The sequence below is a fragment of the Magallana gigas genome, chromosome 2 (genome assembly GCF_963853765.1).
Source record: "Magallana gigas chromosome 2, xbMagGiga1.1, whole genome shotgun sequence".
Taxonomy (NCBI): domain Eukaryota; kingdom Metazoa; phylum Mollusca; class Bivalvia; order Ostreida; family Ostreidae; genus Magallana; species Magallana gigas.
The window spans coordinates 54,949,088-54,976,173 of NC_088854.1; the positions used below are offsets into that span (position 1 = coordinate 54,949,088).

At 34.3% G+C, this 27,086-nt stretch overlaps 3 protein-coding genes across 14 annotated transcripts; 2 read left to right on the plus strand and 1 right to left on the minus strand.

Moving 5' to 3' along the window:
* Positions 1-1,897: 1,897 nt before the first annotated feature.
* Positions 1,898-13,217, plus strand: LOC105325009 (bestrophin-4). Of its 7 annotated transcripts, none has more exons than XM_066077302.1 (15): positions 1,940-2,242; positions 2,711-2,756; positions 3,969-4,213; positions 4,430-4,564; positions 7,320-7,486; positions 7,635-7,789; positions 10,096-10,173; positions 10,255-10,407; positions 10,495-10,575; positions 10,676-10,827; positions 10,918-11,058; positions 11,147-11,791; positions 12,078-12,110; positions 12,300-12,581; positions 12,906-13,217. In XM_066077302.1, exons 1-15 carry the CDS (start codon positions 2,226-2,228, stop codon positions 12,970-12,972), a joined length of 2,397 nt encoding a protein of 798 aa, XP_065933374.1. In that variant the 5' UTR covers positions 1,940-2,225; the 3' UTR covers positions 12,973-13,217. The 7 variants fall into 7 exon arrangements, with proteins under 7 accessions (XP_065933376.1, XP_065933373.1, XP_065933375.1 ...); XM_011424330.4 differs by having other exon boundaries at positions 1,941-2,365; positions 2,706-2,756; XM_011424331.4 differs by having other exon boundaries at positions 1,941-2,242; positions 2,706-2,756.
* A 197-nt stretch (positions 13,218-13,414) lies between these two features.
* LOC105325007 (signal recognition particle receptor subunit alpha) lies at positions 13,415-20,571 on the minus strand. The gene is made up of 14 exons (XM_011424328.4): positions 20,391-20,571; positions 19,139-19,222; positions 18,557-18,756; positions 17,768-17,880; positions 17,481-17,634; positions 17,131-17,296; positions 16,607-16,725; positions 16,398-16,507; positions 16,065-16,151; positions 15,656-15,828; positions 15,109-15,322; positions 14,906-14,991; positions 14,445-14,621; positions 13,415-14,067 (listed from the first exon to the last, which is right to left on the minus strand). Exons 1-14 carry the CDS (start codon positions 20,505-20,507, stop codon positions 13,939-13,941), a joined length of 1,929 nt encoding a protein of 642 aa, XP_011422630.3. The 5' UTR covers positions 20,508-20,571; the 3' UTR covers positions 13,415-13,938.
* Positions 18,172-26,649, plus strand: LOC105325006 (upstream stimulatory factor 2). Of its 6 annotated transcripts, none has more exons than XM_011424326.4 (9): positions 18,172-18,327; positions 22,088-22,137; positions 22,437-22,532; positions 23,009-23,100; positions 23,233-23,368; positions 23,768-23,803; positions 24,183-24,323; positions 24,471-24,565; positions 24,738-26,649. In XM_011424326.4, exons 1-9 carry the CDS (start codon positions 18,260-18,262, stop codon positions 24,954-24,956), a joined length of 933 nt encoding a protein of 310 aa, XP_011422628.1. In that variant the 5' UTR covers positions 18,172-18,259; the 3' UTR covers positions 24,957-26,649. The 6 variants fall into 6 exon arrangements, with proteins under 6 accessions (XP_011422628.1, XP_011422629.1, XP_011422626.1 ...); XM_011424327.4 differs by having other exon boundaries at positions 24,186-24,323; XM_011424324.4 differs by having other exon boundaries at positions 18,173-18,327; positions 23,233-23,407; positions 24,186-24,323.
* The last annotated feature ends 437 nt before the right edge of the window (positions 26,650-27,086 follow it).

Below are 27,086 nucleotides of genomic sequence, written 5' to 3' on the forward strand. Positions count from 1 at the left end.
TTATACTTTCATGTTAAATACTGAAATCCGATTGGTTTAGACGCTGTTGGTAATCCGTTCTATTACCCTCAGCGTTAGCAACACACTTGGTAACGGGTAACACAACGAATTGTTACATGCGCATAAATTGTGCACGTACGGTTCGCCGTAGAATTCACTTCTTTTCTGTATAAAAGCAGTAAAATTTTCTTTAAAATTAAGACATTCAGTATAAAAAAATAAATAGTGCCTGTTTGGGAGGATAACTGTTAAAATTGAACAAAAAGTTACCTTTTAATGACTACCGTCATTGTTTTCTGGTAACGATTGATAACCGTTAGAAATAAAGGGCAATATTGTAGGGGTGAACTATTACGATGTCGGCGCTGGTGATGGGTAGGATTGCTTTATTTACCCCCCAAATAGCAAGCATGTGTGAGTGCATATGTCATTTTCATTAGGACAGATATACACCATAAGAAAATGGAACTTTTTGGCAAATACTGTTAACGTTGTCTTTACCGAACCGGGAAGTCTGATGTAAAGATAGGCAAACATAACTCTAAGTTAAAGAACAACATTTTGTTACAGCAACAGGTTGTACGAATTTATTTCACATATATTTTAAATGAATATTACTTAAGAAAATGAAACTTACGTTCTTGTTGATAAGTTAATATGACATTAGACTTCGCTGGAAATCATGAATTTAGTGGCGTGAATTCTAGACTGATTTCTCCCCTCTCCCTTATTATTTTACTAAAATGTCCTTTGCAACCAACACGAAGAATTTGAAACATCCATGTTCTGTTTAAGTTTCATTGATACTCTGATAAGTGAAAATTACTTCCTTATCTATTGTGAATTGTGTGTCACTTGATAGTTTTAAAAACCCAATTATTTTCAGAAGTTAAAAAGTTCTCTATAGAAAGTTCGGTTTTTTAGCATTTTGAGCATCACAAATAGTGCATATAATTCGCTTATGGACTGTGGAAGTGTGTTAGCAGTTTACAAACCCGCCAGTTCGTAAATTTCAGATTCATTTTATAACAAATACTACTAAAAAGTTCTTTCAATATGCTTAGACTTCAGTGTGACCGGAAATTGAATTTGGATTCTATAATAACCCTTGCTTCAAACAATGTCATTTTCGAAAATACCGCATATAAAACCTCGTCGTCAGGTCTTCTTTTTATTAATTATAGAAATAGCATTTAGAAGAAAAGGCAAAGTATATATTTTAGTCATTTATGAGAAACCAAATGGTCATATAATGGAAAACTTATTTGTTGCATCTGTGTTTTGGTCTTTTTTTCAGGAAAGGTTACTCTTGCAAAATGGATGTACATTATAAATTTCTTAGGAAGTATTTTAGATAAATTAGTTGTGACAAAAGAAGCTAGATTATTAACATTTTACTTCTTCTTTTATATTTCCTTGATACGATGCTTCAAAAGCTGGTGTTTTATATGGTATATATTTTTAATTTTATTCTTCTGATAATGAAATAAAGTATTTTTTCCGAACAGTGTCTGATCACTCCTACATGCCATGATTAATTCCGTCATCAATTTTTGAGAATATGAGAACCGCTCGATATATTTAAATAAATTATTTTTATATCACAAGGCGTAGTAATTTAAGAGAATGTACATTAGAAGATTATGAAAATTGTTTACGTATTTTGTAGCAGAGGGTTTATGATCCCTAATGTCGTAATAATAATAACAGGTGTAAAAAAAAGGTTCTGATGTAGCGAGGACCCTGACAACTTGACGGGGTCAACCGAATGGAGCATCAATTGACGTCATCCGGATTTACACATATTAAAAAGGTGTGAAACAATGCAGCCATCTAGGCCCTCAGGCAACAGGCAGACGTTGTATTGTACAGCGATATATATAATTCAAGTAAATAAATAGAAAAAAAACTTGTTTTGCATGTCCGCATGCAATCAGGTAAAACTAGAAATGAAGTGATTAAATGCTTTGCTAACATAAAGTTTCTAAGAACATACTTGGAATAAATCACCAAATGTACGCTAGTCCTGTCGCTATCTCTAACACACAGGAGGTCAACAGAAATGAACAAATGCCATATGACGTTCATAAGGTGAAGGAGTACTGAGAAATTATGCAAAATTCACAATTCAATAATTAGCATATAGGTAAATGTTTCGTCCTTCTCATTGCTGACAATGTCGCTTCCGTGCATCAATAATCCTCTCACGTGTATTGTAGCGGAGGATGAACAACGTATCTAGGTAAGATATATGTATAGTTTTTTTAATTGAAATTTTCTATTCATAATGACATTCTAAATCGTGTTATGTCAAGCCGTTGCATCTTTGTGTTATCAAAACCACGTGGGATGGTGTCCTGACTTTGTAAGTACACATATACTGTAATTCGTCCTTTCTCTCTTTAGGATAAAAGTAAATTATACTATTTTGTGCATTAGGGGCTTTTTTAACGTACAGGTGATACATCCTATGGATTAAAATATTTGGTTCGAAAATTTCACCATGTTTTTTCTCTTGTTGTAAACAGGAGTTGTAAACGAGGAGTTCTTAAATTAGTAAATTCTTGACCTCGATTAGTTCCTAGTGTCACAGTTTAATTGCTAAGGAAATATGACGACGGTGGGTTTATTTAGAGGAATCTGTTTAATTGTTAACTATTCATGTATATCGCGTTTCGTTGTAACTCGCCAGTTAACACTTGTAGAACAGGCTGATAGTGGAGCTTCAAACCTCTTATCCAATACTAGTACCAAAGGTAAGAATCAATTTGCTCTTGCATGCTGTCTCTGAAATTGGTGGTGTGGGTAAGGTATACAGCAAAACAGTAACCTGTGGACTAAATTTGTGTTTGTGAGCACATGTTCAGCTTTTTATTTTACAATTTACCTTTTCAAAAATTAAAAAGCTCAAAGAATGATAGGGGAGGCGGGTGTAGAATTTTCTACACATGTTTTGTTTAGAATACTTAAAAAACTTGTGCAGACAAATTGCAAACATGGTGGTTATAATATAACAACTGCTCTCACGCCTTGAGAGAATGGATATTCAACTTAAAAACTGTTAGAGGATGAGAATTCTATAAATAGCATGGGGGAAACAACAAAAATACGCATTTACCTGGATTTTAACATATTCACATTCCTTCAGACTTTCATTAATTATTATAGCTAAACACTAGATGCCCCTTGGCTTACTTACTTACATAAAGACTTACATCTATATGACGAAGGATACATCGGGGACTGTCAGTTCCAGAAAACTGTCTCATATGATAGACTTAATTTCCAATAAATCTACTGTTAGAAAGACCGTAATGTATCTTTAATTACCGATCAAATGAATGATTAGTTTAAGAGGTTATCGCATAAGGCTATTTGCATATTGTTTATATTGCCACTGATATATGAAGTCAGTACCATCTTGCAATGTCTAATTTTAAAAGAAGAAAAAATATTACGTTGAGCGTTTGGCATTGCATCATACGCAACTGTGATTGTAAAAATGTTTCGATGTGAAAGAATTTTATAGATAATCAGACTGTTTCCTAAAAAACACTTTACATTTCTAGAGAATGTTTGCACAAACATGTGTACTGATGAACACTATATTAAGAACTCGTTTCTTAACATTAAAGGGTTCCATAATTCACAAAAGCTTATTATATCTTTTAGATGTGTCTTTTAACAGAAATTTCGAATCTGTGATAAAACGAATATATAAATAAGATTGCAAGCATTATCATCATGGTATAACGAAACGAATATGTATGAATAAAATGATTAACTTAAAACAATTCAGGTTTCTAAATCATAAACACCAACGTACAACGGATCTCTTTATACTTTGCATGTAAACACGTAGATTTTGAACGTCTCACAAAACACACTCTTACCCAACAAATTCACGCAACTCGTTAAATTAATCTCTCTTTTTCAAAACATGGTATAACACATTACATTTGTTTCAGGATCTGGGCAATAAGTCGCAAACGAGTACATTCACCTTCAACCACGTGACCTGGTACGGAGGCAGTATGACGATCACGTACCAATTCCGGGTGGCGAACACTACCCTGGGTGGCTTTGTAAAGCTGCTGGGGATGTGGAAGGGGAGTGTGTACAAGCTGGTATACAAGGAGATGATTATCTTCGCTCTGCTGTATGCTGCCATAAGTCTGGTCTACCGGCTAGGGCTTAACGAACAACAACGATTGTATGACCTTGCTTTTCTTGCATCCAAAATCATTTATTAAGAACCAAACATATTGCAAACTTGTAAAAATTGAAGATAAATACGTGTCTCTAAGTAATACTTTTGCAAACAAAAAAAACCCCACTTTTGAAAATAACATTGTAATTTAATGCGAAGTATTTTAAAGAAAAGTTTTAGTCCAAATAGGTGAATGTTGGTGGTTTTTGTTGCTTGCAGAATATTTGAGAGCATAGTCCTCCATTGCAACAACTTCACCAGCTTGATACCTGTGAGCTTTGTGCTGGGATTCTACGTCACAATGGTGGTCGGCAGGTGGTGGCAACAGTTCATCAACGTACCATGGCCCGACAGGTAAGTCCCAGTACCTCCCCCCCCTCCCCCCCCCCCGTACAATCACGCAATAAACAGAAACCAGGTGACCTCAATCTTGTAAACAAATCAGCAGCCAGCAAAAGGAGATTAATTGGCCCTGGATGCAGTTTTATGGCCGTTATATGAAATATGGGGAGCGAATGTATAAAAATAAAAAATGGGACTACTAAGAAATGTACACACCACAACAACAATGATTTGACGTTTGCTTTAGAATCGTTAAATGTGTAGCTATGTTTACTTCATGTAGAGAAGGATAAAAACTGTTTGCAGTTATCATTTGCTTCTTGCTTGTTGCTATGCAATCGATATTAAAGCAAAAAAAAAAATGAATTCCATAAACTGAAAATTTACGTCGGGACTATTGAAAGGTTCTCGAGAAGACATAACACATAAAATATTGTGTCGTTACATTTTTTAACAGTAATTCATGACCTTGTAAAGGTAACCTGCTGTAATGTGCTATGATATTCTACATATAGTAAGATAACTTACAATCTGTGCTATGATACGCTATAGATTGTAAGATAACTTACAGTCTGTGCTATGATACTCTATATATTGTAAGGTAACTTACAGTCTGTGCTGTGATATTCTACATATAGTGAGATAACTTACAATCTGTACTATGATACTCTATTTATTGTAAGATAACTTACAATCTGTACTATGATACTCTATTTATTGTAAGATAACTTACAGTCTGTGCTATGATACTCTATTTATTGTAAGATAACTTATAGTCTATGCTGTGATACTTCGTTTACACTATGTTCTTGTCACATTTGGATTTTGAGTTGTGAATCTGTGTTTGCCACCATGCACCAAGGCTATCAACACCATGTTTTTGTCAGATTCCGTTTAGAGTAATGACCTCCTTAGATAGTTAGCGGTCAGTGCAACTTTAATAGATGATATACTAGTATGTTATTGATACATTTGGTACCTTATCTATTTCTAAAAAAAAAAAAAGGTTTTTAGAAATCCAAGACAGTTTCTACCCATTAACTATTCTAGAAGGAATATTGGAAAGATTTAACAAAAGAAAGTCAATATAATTTACATTGTTTTAAGGTACATTTCAAGTCATTTCATTATATAACATTTTTGAATAAGTTTTTTCGTTAAGTCACAAATGAGATAATTTTATTACTTTGCCCTGTAAAATGCTGAATCACACCGGAAATAGTTATATTATCTTCATATCTTACGAATCAATTTTCTAGTAAAATACCGATCGATGCTTTCAAAAAGAAGATTATTTTTCAAGTTTAACAATTAAAGGAAGTTTTTCTGAATAGCAGACACTGTCATGCCTTTTTTATCGTTGGGGGACTGTTTACGTTTGCTTAGCTAAATTTTGAACCCGACGTAATTAATACGCAGAATTATTGCACGCGAGGGTGATATAACAGTTTCGGGAGGGCGATATAACCATTTCCTGTTAAATATAACTTTTTCCGGTAGGGCAATATAACTATTTCCGGTGTGATTCAGCAATTTACAGGGCAAAGTAATAAAATTATCTCATTTGTGACATAACGAGAAAACTTATTAAAAAATGTTATATATAACATTTATCACATGTTTATCCCAATATACGGTGGATATCACTCATGGGATAAATTTTTGATATTCCACTGTGTGTTCTTACGCCACGTGACGTCATAGTTAATCATTACGTAGGTTTAGACGGTTGATTGACGTAGAATGAAAAAGTAAATAATTAATTCAGTTGAGGGGTGTTGAGATATAAATTTGAAACATTTAATGTTGTTTCAGTAATTTGTCATGAATTCATAAAAAAATGTTAGAAAATGAATGTCTGATTGTTAAACTTCAAGGAACTTTTTTTCCATGCGTAACGTTGTTGACGTGTTGTAAATAATGTGTTGTGCGGCTCACAATCACAATTTTTACAGAAAAAGTTGGGATTAACAAAATACTTGCTAAAACATGTGATAAAAAGAATCTCTCATGATTTGCGATGGTATATGATTTTTATCCAACTCGCTGTGTGTTTTCTATCCCCTCGTCAAGGCTCGGGGATAGAAAACACACAACTCGTTGGATAAAAATCATATACCATCGCAAATCATGAGAGATCCTATATATATTACATGACTTCGAGGGCGACATACCAGAATATTTGCCCCGAGGTGACACTTGGTATTTTTAACAAGAAATTGGTTTGAGAAGTCCAAGACAGTTTCACCTCATTAACAAAAGAAGAAAAAATTTGAAAGATTTTACAAAAGAATGTATTAAAATGTATTTCATCTTGGTATGAACTACATTTCAAGTCATTCAACTCAGCCCTCTGATATACATGTAGAAGTTTACCTGTACTTATACTACCTGTGTATACATGTACTTTCATACTGACCATGAACTTCTTATCAACTATATGTATTCAGATTTCTGTAGAGAAAGAAGACTGGTCATACGACTTATTGATTTATTCATGATCCTAATATTGCAAATATAAAACATAGCGCTAATAACAGGATTGCAATCATCATAAACCTTGCCAAAATTTCAACGAAAAGAAAAAAAATTCGTATGCTTTCCAGTTATTGATAACAAAAAATGTTTAACCGTACTCAAAATGACCAGACATATCAATGTTATTTAGGTGTTTGTTTCAGAGCAAAACTCCTAATACATCGATGAAATACCGTTTGCCAATTAACAACTATTTATGTATTCCTTTTCTTGATTTTTTGGTCAACAGGACCCTGTACCTGATGTGCTGCTACCTCCAAGGGAAGGAGGAGAAGCCCCGGATAATCCGTAGGACAGTGGCCCGCTACATGATGTTTGGCCTCATTCTGATATGTCGTTCCATCAGCGTGGCTGTTGTGAAGAGGTTTCCCACCCTGGACCACATAGTCGAGGCAGGTAATCCCTTTCAAGAAAATTACATGCTTCACGCATGCGCAGCTCTTCATTTCACTGTTATTTAGACCTTGTAATGTTCCTTTCTTAAAATTTATTACATTATTAAATTGTTTTGTTATAAAATGAACTTCTCATTTTACATATATAGGGTTCATCACAAGTGAGGAGGCCCTGTTGTATGAAAAGGTGGACTGTAAATATAACAAGTTCTGGGTACCGCTCATGTGGGCAAACGCAGTGCTGGCCCATGCCAGGAAGGAAGGCCACATCAAAACTGACTGGGGACTACGAATGGTCATCGAGGTAACGAACAAGTTGTCCCGATTAGTCTTTTAAAAGCAGTTTTAGAGTTTATGTTGATAATCTTCAGGCATGAGTTTTACTAAGCTTCTTAAGTTTAAGATTTCATCGTAACCGTAAGTTACGATGAATATCTGTTTTACCAAACTTCTTAACTTTAAGTTACGTCAAAAATATCGTCGTAACTTACGACAGCCTATGGGCTACTCTAAGTTAAGAATTTTTCGTATTTTTCTAAATAAATGAATAAAAATGGCCGCCTGCATATTGTTTATTGAAGTTTTGAGAGAAAATGAAGACAAGGCTTTGCGTCGTGAACGCGTTTTCAGAGACAGGAGTCAAGTTCTTTTAAAATATGTTGACCGACAGCGAGCTAATTGGGCGATATAGGTTTCCAAGGCGAGTTATTCTGCAGCTGACAGACGATGTCAAAGACCACATACAACCACAACCTTTGAGGTCGCATGCCATTACAGCTCACATCCAGATAATTCTATGGATATGACCTTTAAAAAAAATAACAGAGGAAATTCTAAATGAAGCTGGACTTATAAAGCATCCTATCAATCAAATTCTTACAAAATATTAATATCATAAAACATCACACTCATGATATTGATAAAAAAATACACTTACTATGTTGGTTATGTTCAAAGAATGATTCCGAATGATATCCTTACAAACATTTCTATTTGTCCACTATTTTGAAAGAAGGATGAAGAGTAAACAAAAGGGCCACAACTGTATTATTACTTCATCGAGTTGTTCCCCTTTAACAAGATTGTGTGTGATGAACCATACCAATTTAAAATAAAATTTAAAATAAATATTGCCTAAAAGATATATAAATATTTTTTTGATTTATTGTGTAAAATTAATATCATTTCTTGTTGACAGTCAAGAATAGTTAGAATATATTTCCATACCCATACTAAGCAATATTATAGTTCAAGTATTAATCATAGTATAGTAAAATGGTGATCAAGGAAATAAATGAATACATTATTAAAGAATTAAAGAAATAAAAGAAGATAGGCTTTTTTGTCATGGACTTTTTTTAAACTAAATGAATAGACCTATAAAATTGTGTTAAGCCTAATGGGGTAGCCGATATAAATGTATATGACACTTTTATCCGCTACTTGTGTTAATGTCTGGTTAAAAAATTCTGAACCTTTTCGCCCCCCCCCCCACCCTCCCCCGCATCAAATAATCTTTTTTTTTTCTTTCTTTGAAAAGTCTTTATTTCATTTAATTATTAGTACATGTATTGTAACCGGGTCTTGATGCAGATGACATAATAACACCAAGTCAATTTTATAGGGTTCGATTCCTTTTTCAATAAATTGTAGGAATATGGTAATTGCAGGAAATCACAATAGAACAACACATACATAAAACATATAAGCACACGACAAAGACAATACAAACACAAACATCGCACAGACATTGACATAAAACATATATTTAACCTATTAATATTATCAGCAAAGAGCGATAATTTAATAATTTATATTTAAACTATAAATTCCAAATGATCAGAAATATTTACGGTAATAAATATCAATAAACCTAGTACAGCAAGGACAGAAACATATAGTTACCAATTTATGGAACTGAGTGCAGGTCCTATTTACTGGATTTCATATCATGAATCGATCACCATATTCAGTATACAATGAATATCGTAAATTTACTTTACTCCATTTAATTATATTCCTTTTTTCACTATAACTTCTATCAACTTTGTAACTCATGTGCTGTATTTATTATTTGTGTTAAAATGTTATTCTTCATGCAATCTCCTATGGGAGGAAATAAAGATAATTAGAATTAATGAATGAACAGTCTGGGCAATTTAATGAATAAAACATTTACATGCATGTAGCTTTTCATGATAATTCATTACAAAGTTACACACATATACTTTATTAAAAACATTCACTCTCCACACTCATACGGGTTAAACATATTTATTAATTCTTTATATTGTAAAACTATTCTTTCTCCATTGTTCAAAACAGTTTCGCAGACGATAAAATGTAAATAGCCGCGAAAACGAAAGTGCCCTCTGCGCTTGCGCAGCGTTCATAACTACGAATATTCACACCTCCGTTATTAGAGAGTTCCATTACGGAAACTTGCGAACGTTTCGTAAGTTAAGGTTACGAATAAAACTTACGAACACGTTAGTAAAACAGAACATTCTTATCTTAAGTTAAAACTTACGAAGTTCTTAAGTAGTAATATTTTTGCGTAAGATAAGAAGCTTAGTAAAACTCATGCCTGGTCTGATGTATTATATGCAGGCGATAGCTGATTTCCGGGATCGATGCTCGCTGTGTTTTGTATACGACTGGATAACCATACCACTGGTTTATACCCAGGTAAATAAAGTCGCGTGCTCTCTTGTATTGATGGCGAGTCCTCGATCGTTCGTTGTTTTACAAAGTATTGTACATGTTTAGGTTGTGACTCTTGCAGTCCATAGCTTCTTCCTGACCTGTTTGATAGCGCGCCAATTTCTGGATCCCGCCAAAGGTTATGCCAACTATGAGTACGATATGTATGTACCAATCTTCACACTGCTGGAGTTCTTTTTCTACATGGGTTGGTTGAAGGTAAACTCGTTTTGTAAGCAGAATGAATCCATCACATTCTTGGCCCATATTTGTTCAATTCCTGACAATTTTACTTTTTTTCTGAAGGTTGCAGAACAGTTAATCAACCCTTTTGGGGAAGATGACGATGACTATGATATCAACTGGCTCTTGGATAGGCATTGGGCAGTAAGTTGCCATCTCCTGTTTATTGATTGGTGTTTTATTTCTTACATAAAGTATAACATGCACATTAACCGTTGATGAACCACTCTTCCTTTGATATAAGGTGGCCGTCACGCTCATCGATGAGATGTGTGGCGATTTCCCGCCATTAATCAAAGACCCTACGTTCGATGAAGGAGTCACAGACTTGCCCTATACAAATGCTTCTTTGGGATCCAAAAAGCCAATGTTCTTGGGCTCAACATACAATTTAACGTAAGTCCTTCATTGGCCAGCGTTATCACTGTGTTTAATGGTTGCATAAGATTTCCTAAGCTTTAGTCCTTGTTTGTGTGTATTGTATAGGTCCCCTACTCTCCAGGACCAGCGAATCGTCCATCCCGACGAAATGGTGGACTACAACGAAAACCGGTCTGTATTCAATCATACGGGCAACAGCTTCGCGGGGTCCATGCTCAGTCTGATAACAGGAAGAGCGTCCTACTCGTAGGTGTTTTCAATTCTTAGCATTGCTTTTACTAGTCTTAGATTTACATAAAACCCAGAACGTAGCATCTCATCTGTACTGTTTCAGTCAATATAATCACGGTGATCAGCTGAGCGTGCCCTCTGAGCGGTACACTACCCAGCTCAACCAACACATGGACCACCTCCATTACCCCGGTCAGACGGCCGGTCAGACCAAGACACGCAACCATTCAGTGATAGGAACGGTTAAACCAAAGAGGAAGATTTCGTTCGAGGTGACAGCTGACGCGCGGCTGGGTTCAGCGTGGGCGTCGGACACCCGTCTTGACACTGTTAACCAGGATTGGGAGGCAAGATCACGTGCCAACACGACCGGAAACGAACCGCCAGACATTCCTGTAGAGAAGAACGCCAGGAAACGGAAGAGAAGCTTCCCACTGAGCTTCCTGTTTAGGTTAGCGGATTCCAGAAAAAATTCCTCTGGATCCCTTGGTTCTGCAAAAACGGTTAAATCACGTGACGGTAACGAAGGCGAACACGATGCGACGCCTGAGTATGTCCCTCTACGAAGGGCAACAACCACAGGTCCAATGATAAGGACGGCTGGAGACAGGCTGGACAAGAGGAGAAAGAAGAGTGCGCCATTGTCGTTATTTAGGAGTCAATATGACAACGATATTGTGGAAAACAATTCCACGGATTCACTTCCTTCCAAACTAGACAGTCCAGCTACCAGACACAAAGCCACGAGGTACAATGGGTGAAACACCTTTTTTCTAGTTTTTGCTCGCATCAACAATAAGTCTTATGTTTGAATTATTCATCCGTCATTCCATGTATCTATTAATGGCTACAATTGGGTGATTAGCGAAAAATAAATTTGTAACTGTAAAATTGTTTAAATGTGGCAATCGGGGAAAATCATTGTTCATAATATACTCTTCTTTAGCCACCATTGGCGCCCTGTTAAAGGGTAATTACTATATTTTCTTAGCTTTCACAACCTAACACTGCATTTACTAACACGCTTTTACCAGATTACGTAGGAGAATGTCTTTGGACAGCAAATTGTGAGTAGAAATGGATGATCATTTTCTTTTTCAGAGGATCTGCTTCAGGACAGTTCATTTGGTGGTGGTTTTTCAATAAATGTTGGTGACAGATTGTAGGTCTTGATACACTTTTTTATAATGCTTTTAACAATAGATTATTTGATAAATTGCGATCAACTGTACTAAATCCACTATCCATTGTAACAGGTTTACGATTGAACAAGTTCCAGACGACATCCCCTTAGACGAGGAGTTAACCCTGATCCATCATAGGAATGCCCAAAAAATCAAGGAATCGATGAGCGGAAAGAATATTTCCCGCGCACCTAACTTATCCGCTATTGAGGAGGGTGGAACTATTACCAGCATCACGCAGATTTTACCGGAAGATGATACGCCTCCGACTCCAGATGTTATAGTGGAAGTTCCAGAGGAGGGTGTGTTCAGTGAGGGTGATGAGGAGACATCAGAGGAGAAGGAGCACACTCGGTAAGGGACAACCCATACACTAAATCATGTCCACCCTAAATCATGGCCACACTAAATCATGTCCACCCTAAATCATGTCCACACTAAATCATGTCCATACTGAACCAACCCATACACTAAACCATGTCCACACTAAACCATGTCCATACTGAGCCATGGTCACTTAAAAAAGTTATGCTACCCCCCATCATTCCCCCTATCTGAACTTTTTTTGCAAGAATAAGATCCTAAAAATGTTGCGTTTGGAATGGTTGGGGGGATTTAAGAAGTCTTATAGTGAGTTTGATTTTTTTTTTATCATTTTTCTTCTCATCTTTTCAACAGGAGAGATGAGGAAAGCAGACCACTTCTGGATAGACCTATTCCAACAATAGTGATCGAGGAATGGTGACTTTAGTGCAATATATATTTATTTTTATAACTTCATATACACGATTCTGCAACAACCACGGTTTGTCCAGCTTGATAGTGATTTCAAGGATCACAATTCCCCATAATATATGATCCGTCTGAAATTAGGAACCTTTAATTATTGATTACTTTGTTGAATCATTTGGTGTTCGGAGGTAGTTGCACACATATGGAGGAAGTATTTTGTTCCTCACTGCTGAATAAATTTACACTAGTTTTTATAAAGATAAACGCTTATGTTCTGTGTTATTTTATCTACAATGGATTCATTTCTACTAAATTGAGTTCCAGCTTTCTGATTGCTGTGTGTCTGCTACTTAGTGTTATGACTGTTAAGACTGCTAAAGCGTACAATTGATAAATATATTTAGTTCATTCATGGAACTACGTAAAATATACAGCTGGTGCACATAAATAACACAAAATGTATAAATTATTTTATTATAAATCTTGCTCTCCACAACCACAGTATTCTTGAACAAAACATACAACAATCTCATAAATACTATATTACAATGTAAACAATGGGAAAAAATGCATTCTCAAGGTGAAAAAAGGGAGATAATAATGAATAATGCAATCAATAATTCCATCACAGGAGGAGTGTATGGCATGGTTTAGAGATAAAACAAGAGAGAGGTATGAAACATGCAACTAATGTTGACTAGAGATGATAGATGATAAAAATATCAAATGGAAATCACATGATTGAAATGTTGCAATGAATATTGATTTTCTGATCGGTTGGGTATACATATTCCTGAATGTCACCAAACGTTACATAATTGTAGAAGACACAATACAGATCTCTGACAATATTGAGAGACACTTCCTCACCAAACAATAAAGCAAAGGAAGGAATGTGGGTGTATACATAAAGATGACAATTAAAACTGGTAAACTCAAATAATGCACTTGGTAAAATCGCGATGAAATAAACACAGTTCTAGGCCTTCAGAAGAGCGTTGACCACAGCTTTGGCATTAAGGTTGCGCAGGTCTGTGTACGTCTGTCCCGTGCCTACAAACACAATGGGCTGACCCGTAATGTACGTCATAGAGATGGCAGCTCCCACCTAAAAATACAAATAACATCGTCCATTAATAAAAACAGAACACATCCACAGATACAATCAAATAATTACTTCATGTATTTGGTTTTGCTTCATTGGTCATTATAGATTGATAATTTGGTCTGTTTTATTTCAAAACAAAATTTAACTTTTGTGCTCATCATATGATTTATCACTTTAAAATTTTCTCTTGGAAATTTAGGTTAAAAACAACCTTAAAGTTTGAATCATTCTTATTTTTTCCTCTCATTATTTATTTCCTAAAAACTTATCTTAGTTGGTCTTTCAGATTTACACACACGAATCCTCCACTTTTTTAATTAATATATATATATATTTCTAAATAAAGATAGCTAACAGGAGCTTTAAAATACATGTACCTTGTCATCAATCGTGTCAAACTTGGTCAGGATGATGCCATCGATGAGGCGGGGGTTTGTCATGTTGGAGTGGTCAGCCAGGGCCTGGTTGAACTTAGTCAGCTGATCAACAGCCTCGTTTCCAACCAGCGCCTCCCCCACAAACAAAACCAGGTCTGGCTGGTTCACCTTTATCAGCTGTAAAATGATATAAATGTTGTATTTCTTCTGTCCCATATGTTTCATGTTAGGAAATTTAAATATTCCCCGAGTAACACAATCTATCACTCGTGGTTCTTTTTTTTACCATGAAGCATGTACCATATGTCTACTTACTTTTTTTTTAGACTTATATTGTATAGCAGTGAAATGAACATGAATGATGATAGAAGTAACTAAATGCACATGTGTTTAGGACATTAATGTATACAAATTGCACGAAATGTATTTTGAGTTTCAAGAAGAGTTTTTTATGTACATGCCTTAGAGAGAGCCTTCATCAGAGGTTCATTGTCCTGCATTCTGCCAGCTGTATCCACCAATACTACATCAAAGCGAAGGTCCCTTGCTGCAAGAAAGTAAATTTATAGCCAAATCAGAACCAAACACAAGTGGATTTTTATTATTTTTATTAAATTGATCATTAAAAGTATCAAGCATACATAAAAAGTAATTAGAGGGTTACCTGAGTTGATGGCTTCCAGGGCAATGCCAGCAGCGTCTTTTCCATATCCCTTTTCATACAGCTTCACCATGGTTTGTCCACTGTGAGCCTCTGGGGGGTGGAGTGCGTTAAGTTTACGAGTGTGGGTCCTCAACTGCTCCACAGCTCCTGCTCTAAAGGTGTCGCAAGCCGCAATCAGAACACGGAAATTATTCTCCACCAACCAGAAACAGATCTAGAGAAAGGTATAACAAAATAATTTTGCACAACCTAAACATATACATTCTTTTGTTAATTAAGGCATATTTAGAAAAATCTTAATTCTCCCTTTAAAAAGAGCATTTTTGGTTATAAAATTTCTAAATGGGTCATGTAAAGCACATGTTTTAACTCAGCAGACTTCACTGGACATGTAATTTTGGCATCTTCTGACAAGAAGCATAACTCTAACAGTACTTATGTTAAGTATCTTCCAAGTGACTAATTTTGCTATGAAAAGTTTGTTTTTAGTTTGGATTGAATAAAGCACATTCTAACACTGTAGACTTCACATGGAGTTTAGCGTTACCTTGGCCAGATTGGTCGACTTCCCCACACCATTGACCCCACAGAACGTGATAACAAAAGGCCGGTTCTTCTGCTTGGCCTCCATTGCGTCTCTCAAGATATCAATTCTACGTTTCGGCACCAAAAGCTGAACACAAGCCTCCTCTAGGGTTTTCTTTACCGTATTAGATATAGCTGCAACATCAAATCATGTAATAATGTAATACAATATAAAGATACTTTTTATGACTTTGCAAATAAAATCAATGTAAAAAAAGGTTTCCAAAATTTTAATTGCCAGACCAGAACTACTCTGGTAACTACATTAATACAGTATTTGAGCTTTTCATTTCAGAAAAAATCTGTTCAAGGGACAAGAATTATGTTATTTAACATTTTTATCACTTATGACACAGCATAGTGCGACTTACTGCTAAAAGTTCCAAGAACTTTCCCCTCCAGTTTGGCACCAACAGAATCACACAGTTTCATAGCTATGTCGCCAGCAACATTCTTAGCTGTAACACAAGTTTCATACATTTATTTACTGATATCTTTTAATAGTGTGCAGTAAGTCAGCTACAATATGACTACAGTCTATAAGAAATCTCATATATTTCTTCACCATTATAAACTATGATGTATTAATCTTTCTAGTGTCATTTTATTAAAATTCTTTTAAAAATACTTTAATACAAATTTTCAGGTACATTCATTTGTATAAAATCTTTTGAAAATGTTTGGACTTGTTAGTGGATGCCTACCGATGAGGTGGTCTCTCATTTTCTCCAGAGCTGGCTGCAGGTCCTCTCTGGTCAGAGTTTTGGATCCGACTAGGTTCTTGAACATGCTGAACATTCCTCCACCAGATTTTCTACAACAGACAGTTCAGAAGTGTCACAACTAAATATTCAATACCCAATTATTACAACCCATATCTTGTTCAGCAGACTATTACTTTCAAGGCACTGACCCTGAGGGACTGCTGTTACTGGTTGAAGCTGATTCCTCCTCAAATTCTTCTTCCTCTTCCTCTTCCGATTCCGGCTGTATGTCCATCAGCCCTCCAGACATTTTCCCTACACAAGCCATCTTAAAACAAAACACATCACCATTAATCTTAACGTCTACGCAAACAATAGTTTGCAAAACTGTGGAATCATTTTTATTTGTGGGGTCAATGTTCGTTGGTAGCCAAATTTATTTTGGTTCGTGGGGACGTAATTTTGTTGGTAGTGTAATCGGGATAATTTTGATTAATATTAAACAAATGATTGTGTGGTTCTTCTCGGGGATGTAAATTTGTGGGCAATGGTTACCCACGAAAGCCACGAACATTGGTCCCCCACGAACAATGATGACTCCACAGTACATGAATGCAACTGGGAATGTTTTTTAAGTGATTTTTTTATGGAATTTTTTAATCACTTGAAAATCAAATGATGTCAATATGTTCATATTTGTATAAGCAACATGGTTGACATATTTAGAACCAACCTCCTCTTGTGAAGGCATTTCATTCTGAGCATTTACAGCCGCCTCTGCTGCCCCGTTAGCATCGGAGAAGTCCAGATTAACCATGTCCCTGTTAGTCCCGTTTAATTCCCACTTGGTGGCCTGTTTTCCTTTCTTTTTGGGCGGCTCTGCTTTTTTGGCAACTGGGCTTTTTACAAAAAAAAAAGCAGACATAAATCATACGAGTATGGACTTTGTGCAACAATCTTATTCATTATAAGTCAAAATCAAAATGATCTTTCCGTGAAGATTAAAATATTTGTCCAAATAAAAACCAAAAAATCAAAAACAATAATTAGACCTGATAGAATGATTTTCTGATGATCACTGACCTACTGGGTTTCTTTTTGCTATTCATCATAGAGAACATCTTCTCCCTGTTCTTACGAATCGTCTCCTCATCCAGCCCATCTCCATTAACAGTCACATTTGATTCAGGTTTGACAGGAGATTCCACTGGCTTTTCTGGCTCCTTGGGTCCTACATCTGATTCATTTAAAAATAATTGTATCATACAAGCTCAAAGCTATATGTAAAAATTTCCTTCCAAAATACAATTTTAAATTGTTTCGTTGATATCTATAAAGCTTACCCACCATAAGATGACTGTTTGACTTACTTTTGACAGGTTTGTTTTCCTTCCCTTTGGCTTTTTTCTCTTCCTTTTTGTTCACAATCATGGAATCTACAGTTTTCTTGGATTTGTCAGACTGGTCAAATGTTCTCATCTTCCTATTCAGAGAAATAACTTCATGCTTTATATGCTAAATTTATAATGATTTATCATTGTCAAATTATGTCCACTCTCCTTTTCAATTTTTTTTAACAACTAATAACAAAGATTATATGTCTGACCCTGATTACATATTCATAAACTTAAGAGTTCAAAAATACATTTGGATAAATTACACTTTTTAAACATGCTGACAGTTGTATTTATTAGTCAACTACCACTGTAAATGACTAGACATGAATTAGGCCTTCCTTTTTTTAACAAAGACAGGAAGGATCACAGGAAACAAGCACAGATCTAAGGAAGACAACCCCAGCAGACATCTGTCTCAATTGATGGTTTATAAAGGAGTCAGACAAGTGACCGTTTACACCAACAATGTCAAGTGTTGCAGCGAAGCCGAGGACGGCTTTTGATATTCTGTGGAAGAAGATTGGCGATTTACTGTAAGTGGCTTTCGTCTCCAAGATCTTTATTATTTATAAGTTTTGGAAGCAGACTGGTTGTTTACTGTGAGTTTCCTCACTATGATTTGAATTTGTTGGTTACTATGGAGGAAGACTAGTATTAATTGGTTTCCACTCAGACTCTGAAAGCTTCTTTCATTGGTTATTTATGCAGGCTCCCTGACACACAAGACATGACCTCCTATCAAATATCACTATGTTTAGTTACCTTCCCGCCTGGGCCTCTTTACGACTTTCCTCTTCCCGAGCCTTTAACATTTTGTTGAAGGTCTCATCGAAATCAAAACCACAAACCATAGCATTTGCTTTGTTCTGTAGAACATCTTTGTACTTATTTCTAAATTCCATCTGAATGTCAGTCAAGAATTTATCAATGTATGATAACTGGAGTATTTTCTGGTAACCAACCTGGAGATAAAACAATGAATTATGTATTATACTTAAATTTCATTGTATTTTTTTCATTAGTTCTGCAAAAGTAATCTCAAAACTCGAAAGATAATCATGCCAGGTTAGAGATCAAGGACTATTTTCATTTAGAATTCTTGAATTAATTACTCTTGATAAACATGATAAATGTTATTTTCTTAATGAATTAAATTGCAATACCAATTACATTATAAAAGGAAATTGAAAAGATCTGACACTTTCTGTTTTGCATATGACATAATTAAAAATATCTATGCATCCCTAAACTCTATCTTAAATTTTATCATTTGGATGTTACAAATATTATGTATCAAAATCAAAAATAATTATGACCAGTTGCTAAAATCTAAAATTCTCTTACCACAAAGACCAGTTCAAATTCATTATCCAGCTTGTACTTGAGAGTAAGTGCATCATGAGTAAAGGAGCTGTTACCACTTCTTTCCTACAATAGTATCAATGTTAAATATTCCAATACTGTTATTTTAGTAACTGTAAGAACTGCAGTAACTTCTGAATCATATGTATCTGCATCTGATACAGATTTTGCTATTAACACAATAGAGTTTTAACAATTCTTTAATTCTGAAAAAATACTTTTAGCTCTTGAATTTCTTATATATCTTGCTTAAAGTAGATAATACCCAGTTTCTGATAAATTTTAGGTTAAGTTGACAAAAAATCTGATCAAAAACATATGTGATGAGTTGTTGAATGGTCAGCCTCTCTTAATAAACACATCCTGGGATTTATCTAGCTATTTTGTTTTACTGCCCTTTTTATATTTAAAGGGGAAAATTCATGTAGTAGGTACGATCTGAGCGCAGAAGGCATAAAAATGCTAGTCCCCCCCCCCCCACCAAAATAATTTTTTTTTAAACAAATGGAGCAAAATCCTGCATTCTGGGAGCTTCTAAAGTTCATTTCTCTATGTTTTTAAAAAGGCAAGAAAAAACACATCTATTAGTTTTATATTCTCTGTTCAATCTGGGAATTTTCTCTCTGAAAAAAGGTGAATTTTTGCACCTATTTTTAGAGGGTTACCATTTATCGGTAGTAAAAACAGCCTTAATAAATCCCCGACATCCAAAATTCAAAATCATTATTCTTAAAATTATTGATACATACATTTGACAATATCTGAAACACATTTACAACAAAAAAAGAAGGGAATTATTGAAAACTTTATTGCAATATCTCAAGGAATTAGACTTGTGAAAGGTTTCACAATTGAAATATAAATTATTCATTTTGACAGCAAAAAAATGTATTATCAAAATGATATTACCAGTTTTTCATAATTCAAACATTACTTAGTTAATGTCATACTAAACCCCAGATCAGAATTGACCAGCTGGTATGAAAAGTAAGGGGGGGGGGGGGTAGCAAAACACAAAACAAAACAAAAGATCATAGAAAGGTCAGTGATGTAAAAAAAATTTACATATTTCATAAGCTTTTAAAAAAGAACCCCTTAAACAAATCTCATGATTTCCTGGCTACATGTAGTTTAATCACACCAGGACCTGATATGCTACAACGTGATATCTTGACAGTCATGTACCATATGTGACATGATTAGCAATTCCCTTCCCATCACACAAATGTCTTACCTGTAGAATAACGCTTTTGATCAAGGCGTTAATTGGTTGTGTAAACAGTTGAGATGTTCCTTGAAAATACCATAAAACAATACCACCTTTGCTGAAAATTGAGAAAAAGTCCAACATCTTGCTGTTAGTTGCGTGTTAGCGTAAAGCGGAAGTTGCACAAGCGGAATGCCAAATGAGACAACTGCGTTGATTGGCTGCTTAAGAGAAGACCGATTTACGAGTATAAATAAATATATTCATTCCTTTAAAAAGTAGTTCAAAGGACTACCTGTAGATTATCAATATTTCAGAGTAATGTTCAACAGAAGTCAATTTGTTTAAAAATTATTTATATTTTTTCTCTATCTTCCGCACCCAAAACAACGTTATATTTAAAGGTATGTAATAAGGACATAGATCGTTGATATGTTCTTACGCCACGTACTGTGCAAGAACGGCCATCTTTGTCACATGTTCAATTTTCCATCTCATGTGACCTGTTGTTTGGCCCCGTGATCAAGCTTGCTTTATTTCCAGGCAAATTCAAACCTTTGCCAAATCGTCCACATGGATATGCTAGATCAGGCCTTAGAGGCCAGGTTGGTATAAAATTAGTTTCTTTTGGATAAATTATGAAGTTTAGTTGAAGTGACATTCTCAGAGAAGGCGTCAGATAGTTCCTGATTGCAACTATACGATTAGCATGCTATTAAGTGTGTCATTGCGGGAAAAGTTGAATGTTGTTATGGAACACGTGTTTTTAATATTTTTTCTTTTTCGTGTAAAATCTTTTAATTTGACGTTTTCGTAGGAATTACAATAACCATGTTTTTAAAAATAGGCGGTTTTTCATCTTTAATAAATATTTTTTACACGTTTAAGGTTCAAGGTTATGAATATTAGCAGACATAAATAACATAACATAACAAAATAATGGCATGTCTCTGATATTAGTATCTGAAATGAATTTATATTTAATGGATAATCATGTAGATTATTTTTTTTGGGTGGGGGGGGGGGTAACAAATATTGATCTTTAAATATTAATAATGCAGGTGCAGCAACTTTCATTTCTGTTTCAAGAGTTCAAGAAAGTGTGTAACTTTAGAATTTTATCAGAAAAAATTATGACTTACCCGGTTTTATTGACTAAAACTAATATGAATGATAGATTTAAAATGCAGACAAATCATCCCAAACAACTTTGATACCACATAAATCTGGGGATTTATTGTGATATGACAATTACATGTACTTAGATTTTTATGCTTGCCATCTCTTCTTATTTGTCATGTTTGTATTTATTTTTGTAGTATGACATAACAAAATTATTTACTTCCCATAAGTTATTTAAAATATTAAGACTAGAGGATTCTAAATTTTAAATTAGTTTATTAATAAAATGTTTTCAGATTGTTGTAGAAACATAAAAAAAAATCTAGGGAGAAGATGAAATAATTTTTTAAAAAATAGTAATTGATGTATTTAAATAACACACTAATTAAAAAATTATTTTAAAAACTGACTTCTTTTGCACTTCATAATCATCTTGTTCACAGATTTAATGTATAGTAGATGAAAAGCTATTTATAAATACATAACTCTACAAAAGTCTTTGAGTGTAATGTTAATTTTTACAACTCAGTGCCCCCCTTTCAATTTTCGTTATTGTAATTGTGCTAATTTAGGATTTAAAAAAAGACTTCTAATATCTACAGCCATGAAGACACCAAAGATTCAACTGGTTCTGATGATGTTCAGTTAACAGGTATGTGGATTTACTGGTAATTAATTCCAAATTTCAGGCCTGATGGGCATACAGAGATACAAGGAACAAATGAACACACATTGAAGAAAGAGAAATTTACAAATAATGGTCTAAATGATAATATTTTATAAAGATGGAGTAAAAAACAAAATCAAAGTGTGAACAAAGAGGATTTTCTTACTTTATCATTACCATAGCAACTACTAAAATAAAACAGAATATTAAATGGCATTTAAATAGAAGACTATTAGCTTGCATATTAAAGGGTAAAGCTGTCATTTATTATTTTCTTCTATTAGGAGATGGAGAAGAAGGAATTGGAACAGTGCAGAATGTAGGATCATCCCAGATTACCTTAGATCCCAATCTACAGTACCAGCTTAGAACCGATACAGGTCAGAGATATACTGAACTGTTGTGTTTTCTCTTGTGTGTTGCCTTATGTCAAGGCAAGAATTTCTATCTATAACCTAGGGAAAATTATGGAAATATTTTTAGAAATAATCAAGACAAGAATAATTATCTTGTCATTGTTAAATATAGAATATAAGCATGTGAGTATTTTAAGTGGTTTCACAAAATCCTTTATTGTAAATGATGCATATAAAACAAGTGCTTTTATACTTGTTGATGCTATGATCTTACTAGGTCATCATTCATTAAAAGATGAAATAACAAATTGACCAAATCTATTTTGTAGGATTTTAGTTGTTGTTTTTATTTTTTTATTATTTGGAGGGAGTGCTCCTGGGCATGCACAACCCTAAATTTGCCTTGTGAAACTAATTTGTTTTATGTATATCAAATAACACATCACAAATTTTTTTTTACCTTTAATATTTTATATATTATGTTTTTTATGTACCATCAGGTCAAGTGACATACAGAGTTGTCCAGGTCACAGGTGATGGAACAGAATCAGCTCAGGTGGTGGCCACAAATGCCTTCCAGCCAGGAGCTCAGGTAAGTAGAAAGAAAATGTTTATAATGTTTAACAGGAAATACTGAACTGACAATGCCAAAATTGAATTCCTAGTGAAAATAATCCATGAAAAGAAAGCAATGTCTCATTGATAATTTATCTCCATTTTCCAGGCAGTGATACAGAGTCCATTCAGCAATGGTGGCAGCCCCACCCCTGACAACCAGGCCACAGAAACGAGGTTCACCTACTTCCCCACCACTGTGGTTACAAACGCGGACCAAGTGACATCACAAGGAGATGTATCAGGTACCAGTGCTGCGCTGGGTCAGGTCACAGCTGCTGGAGGTGAGAGTTACCTCCCATGGTGTGCATTGTGTGTTCTATCATCCAAGCTATATTAAAACGCATGCCCAGATCTAGAGGGGAGAGGTCATTTGATCTGCAAAATTCAATTACATTATAAAATTGCCAAAAATGTGCCTCAGCAAACTCAAATAACCATCAGACCCCCAACCCCCCTCCCCCGGGAAAATTTTCTGGATCCGCGCTACTGGTGGGAATAAGAGGAAAGTTGAAGAATATAACTGTTGATTTCCTACAACTGTATTTCATTGGTTCAAAAAAAATAATATAGATTTCTGAGTGAACACAAGGACTCAACATTCTAATTTTATACTAAACATGTATTTCAATACCTTTTTGCAGGTGCATGGGCAACTGGTGACACAGCATTACAACAAGGTAGTTGCTTTTCTGAGTTTTACCCATATATTATGTATGATAATACAGTTTTATATAATATAAAATCATGTACACTAGAAGTATTTCTATTATTTACTTTTTTCATACAACATGGAATATTTATTGAAGAACAACTTCACTTATGTGATAGGAAATCCTTGAAATGCACTCTGTAAAGACTTAAATGATATTCATAAGTGATGTGTCCTATTGTGTTGAATTTTGTTGAATGGATAATCTATTAATATCCATGTGAGGTTAAAGGTTATGTCACTCACATTTCATGTAGAATAATCTGATTCATGTGGACAGTTGATGTCCAACATGTAAAAATGAGCATTTTAATTATTTTTAACAACAAGATGTTTGTTTGATTAAGCAGGCCAGTTTTATGTCATGATGTCCCCCCAAGAGGTTCTTCAGGGTCAGAGAAATATTGCTCCACGAACAGGATTTACCCCCAAAGTGGAGGGGGTCAGGACTGGGAGAGACGACAGGCGAAGGGCCACACATAATGAAGGTAATGACTTTTATGAGCCCTGAGAGACTGATACTAAGTGATTTCTAATTGGTGCAAAAAAATCGTATGGGTCAAATTATTTCTGTTGAATGAACACTTGGTAATTTTGTTCCCTGTTAACTCAATGAGTATTAATATTTTGTACAGTGGAGAGAAGAAGAAGGGATAAGATAAATAACTGGATAGTTCAACTGTCTAAGGTCATCCCTGACTGTTCCCAGGAACATACCAAACAAGGACAGGTAACTCTTTCATTACTGTACTGTCAGGTTTATTCAATATGGACAATTCTCCATTTTATTTAGTTAAGCTTGTCACATACTCACTTACATGCATTTGTGCATGCATACTAGTACTGCTATGTATATACACATTGTGAATGCCTTTATCAGAATTTATTTTCTTTTCTTTCAGAGCAAGGGTGGAATTTTATCAAAAGCCTGTGATTACATAACAGAATTAAAGACTGCAAATTTGAGAATGAGTGAATCTCTGAAAGAGACAGAGAGATTGTCTGTGGACTTGGAATTATTACGACAACAGTGTGAAGAACTCAAGAGTGAGAACTCAATTCTACGAGCTCAGTTACAGTCTCACGGTCTGATCCCCGACATTCCAGGCTCCAACTCCTAACTAGTGCTTCTCTTTTATTTTATATGGAATATGATCTACTGTGTCTTTGTTTGTATAAGTCACTACACATAAGGAGAATCATGGTATCTCTGCCTCTCAGCCCAATATTGTTCAAGTATATTACAGTCAGTCTTTGTGAATGGTCTTGCATGTTTATATTACAAATAATTTTACGCATAAATCACAAGCTGTTGTCACATGTATTATGTCTTAAGATGGACCATTTTTTAAAGTTTTGATTTCTAAGAAATCACTACTTTTTGAAACTATTGCATCATTCAAGATTATCCATTTTATAATGAAGATGGAAGTACCAGGTCATTTGTCTCACCCTCATAGATGAACTGTGAAATTTTTCAATTCAGCCATTAAGTTATACAGAATAATTGAAATTTATTATCAGTTGAAGGTTTCTAATTTTGTTTAAGCTATTATAAACATGTATTTCCGAGTTAAAATTATGGGCAACATTTAACAGATCAATGTCTACCGGTACAACATATTGTTAAGTTTATTTTAATATATTAAAGTCCTGTGTATGTATATATTTGCCAAAACATGCTTTTTAAAATTCTAAATCATATTTCCTCAAACTTTATTTTATAAAAAATAATAATAGATGTAATGTTTTTAGTTTAAATTCTATACCAGTTATGTTAAGATTATTTTGAAAGATAGCTTACACCAAAAGTCACATTTATGATATCAGAAGATGAAGAAATCCTTCATCCTTAAGATAATAAATATAAGACAAATAATAAATTTTGAATGAAATTTCACACCTATATGTAAATTGTAAATTCCTTAACTTGAGCTTTAGTTGGTTACCATAATAAGTGATGTACCGTAATCAAACTTGTAGGGCTATGGAAAGCATAGGAGATGACAACTACTTATATTTGAAAGAAATAATGGCATAATAAGAGACAATGGCAAGTTAACTTGTTCTTCTGGACAAGGTTTATTATTTATCCACCTTTTAAAACAAAAATCACACTTTTATGCCAATTTTATTGGCATTTTATGTACATTAGCCACGACAATCAAAGATTTTCTTAGTATTCTGAGCTGCAAAAGATTTGAATAATAAAATGAATAAATGAGGTTAAGAATATAAAATCATTGCTCCTGCAAAAATGAAGTGTGCCACCAAGCAATTGACAAATTCATATCTATCTCTACATTTAAACAAATGCACATGACTGTATGTATGTACATGTATGTAAATTACACAAAAACCCAGTATTTTCAAACTGAAAATGATAAGCTATCAAATGATCAGAGAAATAATGATAATCACTCCTGACACAATTGTTTGTCAGAAAAATTTGAAAGCACATTATCTTGATTATTATATGACATGATTTTAAGATATTGATGGATATACTATATAAAAGGGTGGTTATTGTAGTTGAAAAATTATTAATTAGAACTTTTTGTTAATAATTTAGAAATGAATTTGCATTTTAATATTTTATCTTGAAGAAAAAAAAACCTAAACCTGAATACATGTAAAAATTTTATTTTTCTTAATATGGTAAAGCCAAATGTATTACAAAATGTACTGAAACTTTGATTACAAAATGAGAGCTCTTGATGTTGTGGAAAGATATACTAGTAATAGAGATGAAACTGGTCTAGATGTTATTGTGTTTATATAAAATGCAAAATTAAATCTTTTATACAAAATAAACAGCTCTTGTTTTCTATGGAATAGATGACTACACAAGGCAATGAAACCAAGACGTTTTTTTCAATTATAAGGGGCTTTGCCAACAAGCAGCTCCTGACTAGTTCAAACAATATCTGTACTTATTTTCATAAGAAACTTAAGGTCAGACGACGCATTCGTCTAGCATCTTTTTTGTGTCTCCTCGTAATAAAGAGTTCCAATAAAAATACGGTAATCCTGATTTTAACTGAAATTGGTTTCAAAAATCATAAATTTGTAATTCCAATAAGATAATATAGGAAATTGCATACTCCAGTATCTCGCACAAATGCCTGGTAAGGTACCCTAATTTTTTTAAAGAAAGCTGGTCTAAGTAGCTCATGTTGTAAATCAATAACAAATTCCTGGAAAAAGTTATACATTTGTATAAATTTGAGGAACTTGTCATCTGACCATAA

Coding starts and splice junctions, on each gene's coding strand:
- LOC105325007 (XM_011424328.4), bottom strand. CDS start 20,507: ATGTTGGACTTTTTCTCAATTTTCAGCAAAGGTGGTATTGTTTTATGG. Junction 19,223..20,390: donor TCAAAAGCGTTATTCTACAG/GTAAGACATTTG, acceptor ATACTATTGTAG/GAAAGAAGTGGTAACAGCTC. Junction 15,829..16,064: donor AGTTCTTGGAACTTTTAGCA/GTAAGTCGCACT, acceptor TTGATGTTGCAG/CTATATCTAATACGGTAAAG.
- LOC105325009 (XM_066077301.1), top strand. CDS start 2,014: ATGTACGCTAGTCCTGTCGCTATCTCTAACACACAGGAGGTCAACAGA. Junction 4,565..7,319: donor AACGTACCATGGCCCGACAG/GTAAGTCCCAGT, acceptor TTTGGTCAACAG/GACCCTGTACCTGATGTGCT. Junction 11,059..11,146: donor ACAGGAAGAGCGTCCTACTC/GTAGGTGTTTTC, acceptor GTACTGTTTCAG/TCAATATAATCACGGTGATC.
- LOC105325006 (XM_011424323.4), top strand. CDS start 18,260: ATGTCAAGTGTTGCAGCGAAGCCGAGGACGGCTTTTGATATTCTGTGG. Junction 18,328..22,087: donor AAGAAGATTGGCGATTTACT/GTAAGTGGCTTT, acceptor TAATATCTACAG/CCATGAAGACACCAAAGATT. Junction 23,408..23,767: donor TCAGGTCACAGCTGCTGGAG/GTGAGAGTTACC, acceptor ACCTTTTTGCAG/GTGCATGGGCAACTGGTGAC.